At 32.4% G+C, this 2,500-nt stretch overlaps 2 protein-coding genes across 2 annotated transcripts in view; one reads left to right on the forward strand and one right to left on the reverse strand.

Moving 5' to 3' along the window:
- The window catches only part of LOC135092966 (myb-like protein D), a 56,636-nt gene extending 55,506 nt beyond the window's left edge, over window positions 1-1,130 (forward strand). The window contains exon 9 of the mRNA XM_063991790.1: window positions 1,077-1,130. Within this exon, the coding sequence (XP_063847860.1) occupies window positions 1,077-1,130 (54 nt within the window). The remainder of the gene's footprint in view (window positions 1-1,076) is intronic.
- Window positions 1-2,500, reverse strand: part of LOC135092943 (uncharacterized) — a 40,031-nt gene that overhangs the window by 480 nt on the left and 37,051 nt on the right. The window contains exon 4 of the mRNA XM_063991763.1: window positions 1-2,500. This exon is cut by the window's left edge and continues 480 nt beyond it; it is cut by the window's right edge and continues 1,918 nt beyond it. The gene's annotated coding sequence lies outside the window, so the exon portion shown is untranslated.

The raw sequence follows: 2,500 nt of genomic DNA on the forward strand, positions 1-2,500 counted from the left end.
TATAAATTACCATCCATCTTTTTTTTTGTTATATAATTTCCCTTTTCCCATTAAATTATTTACAGAGCAATTCCCACCGAGGACTTGAAAAGACTAATTAACCTGTAGTGTCATTATTAATCACCCCCTTTTTGTTTTTGTTTTTTTTACCAACCTGTAGTTTATTATTATTCACCTTTTTATTTAACTTCCCATCGTCACCCTGATAACATGCACACATCAACACCCTTATGTACAGCCTCCCTAAGAGAGATTAAGAGAGCTTTGTTTCGTCTATGTACAAGAAGTAATACAGGTGGACACTCTCACCTGTAATCACTTGTAATTTGCTACCTACACCTGCCAGTGTCTCCTACTCTAAGATTTTTGTCATGTCTTATAAAATTTGCTTCTCTGTTCTAATGGTATACTTAACTTATCCTTCCCTGTTTTTTTCTTTCTTTAATGTGTTCATTTTTCTATTTATTTATTTATTTTTTTATATCTGATGTGTTGATTTTTTAAATTTGTTTATGTTGGTGATTGGACGAAATATTTTGGGGTTTTTATTTTATCATTGCCTAATCTATCAATTTTGCTTCTTTTTGTCTGTGAAAAGTGGAGAAATTTGACGTTTTTTTTTGGAGGATTTTGAAAACGTCTCTTTTTTTAAAAATTTATCTGACTGTTTTATTTTGAAATGGACGTTTAAAGTGTTTTCCTATTTTTTTTTTTTCGACCAAGCCTGCTAAACCCTTCCCCTTCCCCTGCTGTTATCAATAAAAAAATGAGCAACTTTCACTATTTGATGTTTTGACTTAACCTATAAATTTTGTTCCTCAGTCTGGGGATTTTAAATGCGAAGTAGAGGAATTTCTGTACATTCAGAATTTTCTTTACCTAACCTACAGACTTTACTTCCTCAGCCTCCCAATGTGAATCTGAAGAGGAAGAATTTTTTTGCGAATTTTTTTTTACTAACCTATTAATTTCGAGCGAACATTCAGATTTCAGACAATTTCCTGACTTGACAGCTCTCCACAAGGTTCCCAATTTCAGACAAAACTCCTGATTTCTGACAAACTACCCAATTTCAGAACTTCAAACTTCAGATAAACCTCCAGATTTCTGACAAAACTACAGATTTCTGACAATCCCTCAGATTTCTGCCTATCCTATCCTACCTTACTCTACCCTACCTGCCTGTCTACTTGTCTCCCTACCTGGCTACGTGCGTAAATTGTCCTCATTACCTGTATTCAGCAAGATGCACCTCTCACAGCGGATATGTAGCAAAGGTACGAGCAGTTACATAGCATAAGGTGCAGAAACGTACCTTCAGAAAAGAAAACAAAAATCCTTACACGGTACACATAAATCGGTAGGCGTTCCTTTACGTCACTGCGAATAGAAGGTTTTCAGTGACGCTGGCGGAACGTTTTGCAGTCACGGGAACGTTACCTTGGCGCCGAGTAACGTGCGTGAGGTAACCAGGGAACGTTTAAAGGACTATTGTAAAGTTAAACGTTTTCATTCCATATGCTAAATTGTAAGGTGTGGTTTTATGTTGCTTTTTTTTTCATTCCTGTTTTTTTCTTGTTTTCTTGTTTTTTTTTAATGTATGTACAAAATTATATGGAAGTAAGTTATTTGTATTATGTTTGTGTATATTTTTTTTTCACTTCCTCCATATACATAATCACACAACATTCATATTATTTTCTTTATATTATTTTCTTTACGTGCAATTGTTTATTTATTCATTTATTTCCAATGTTATTATTATCACTGTTCCGATATTCTTCATCTCAAATAGTCTTTTCTTTCATCTATTTGTTTCCTTTTATCATACAAATACTTTATAGAGTATACAAGTATATTATGTGTGCTTGTATTTCTAAACTTACATTACTCCTATTCATTATTTTCCTTCCACTTCTTTGTTCATTATCTATCCTCTTCTCTCTTCCTTGGCACCATTATCCTCATATATTTTTTCTCTTCTTTTACTTGTCTAGAATTCCACATTTCAGTGTCTGTTTTTCACTAATGATATTTTTTTCTTACATTTTGTCGATTTCATTCGTTTTTATTTGAAGTTTTCCATGTCTTTTCGAAATGTAACTCAGTTTTCATCCTTCTTTCTGAATCACAACTGCACTTTTTTTTTCTGTGAATATACATTTTTTTTTAAATATTATTATTATTATTCATCTTCATCTGCGTTCCTTTACTTTTTGTCTTTTCTTTTCATTCATTCATTCTTTTCTCACTATGTTTTATGTGACAATATAATTTCATGTATTGTTCATATGTACAGAAACAACACTTCAATATAATCTAAGAAAACACACACACACACACACACACACACACACACACACACACACACACACACACACACACACACACACACACACACATACACACACTTATAATATTACTTACAAGAGAGTACTTAGTAGCAATCCCTAAAATTCAACTTTAGAGATTCATAACCAACAAATAATAATAATAATAA

The sequence above is a fragment of the Scylla paramamosain genome, chromosome 41, assembly GCF_035594125.1.
Source record: "Scylla paramamosain isolate STU-SP2022 chromosome 41, ASM3559412v1, whole genome shotgun sequence".
NCBI lineage: Eukaryota > Metazoa > Arthropoda > Malacostraca > Decapoda > Portunidae > Scylla > Scylla paramamosain.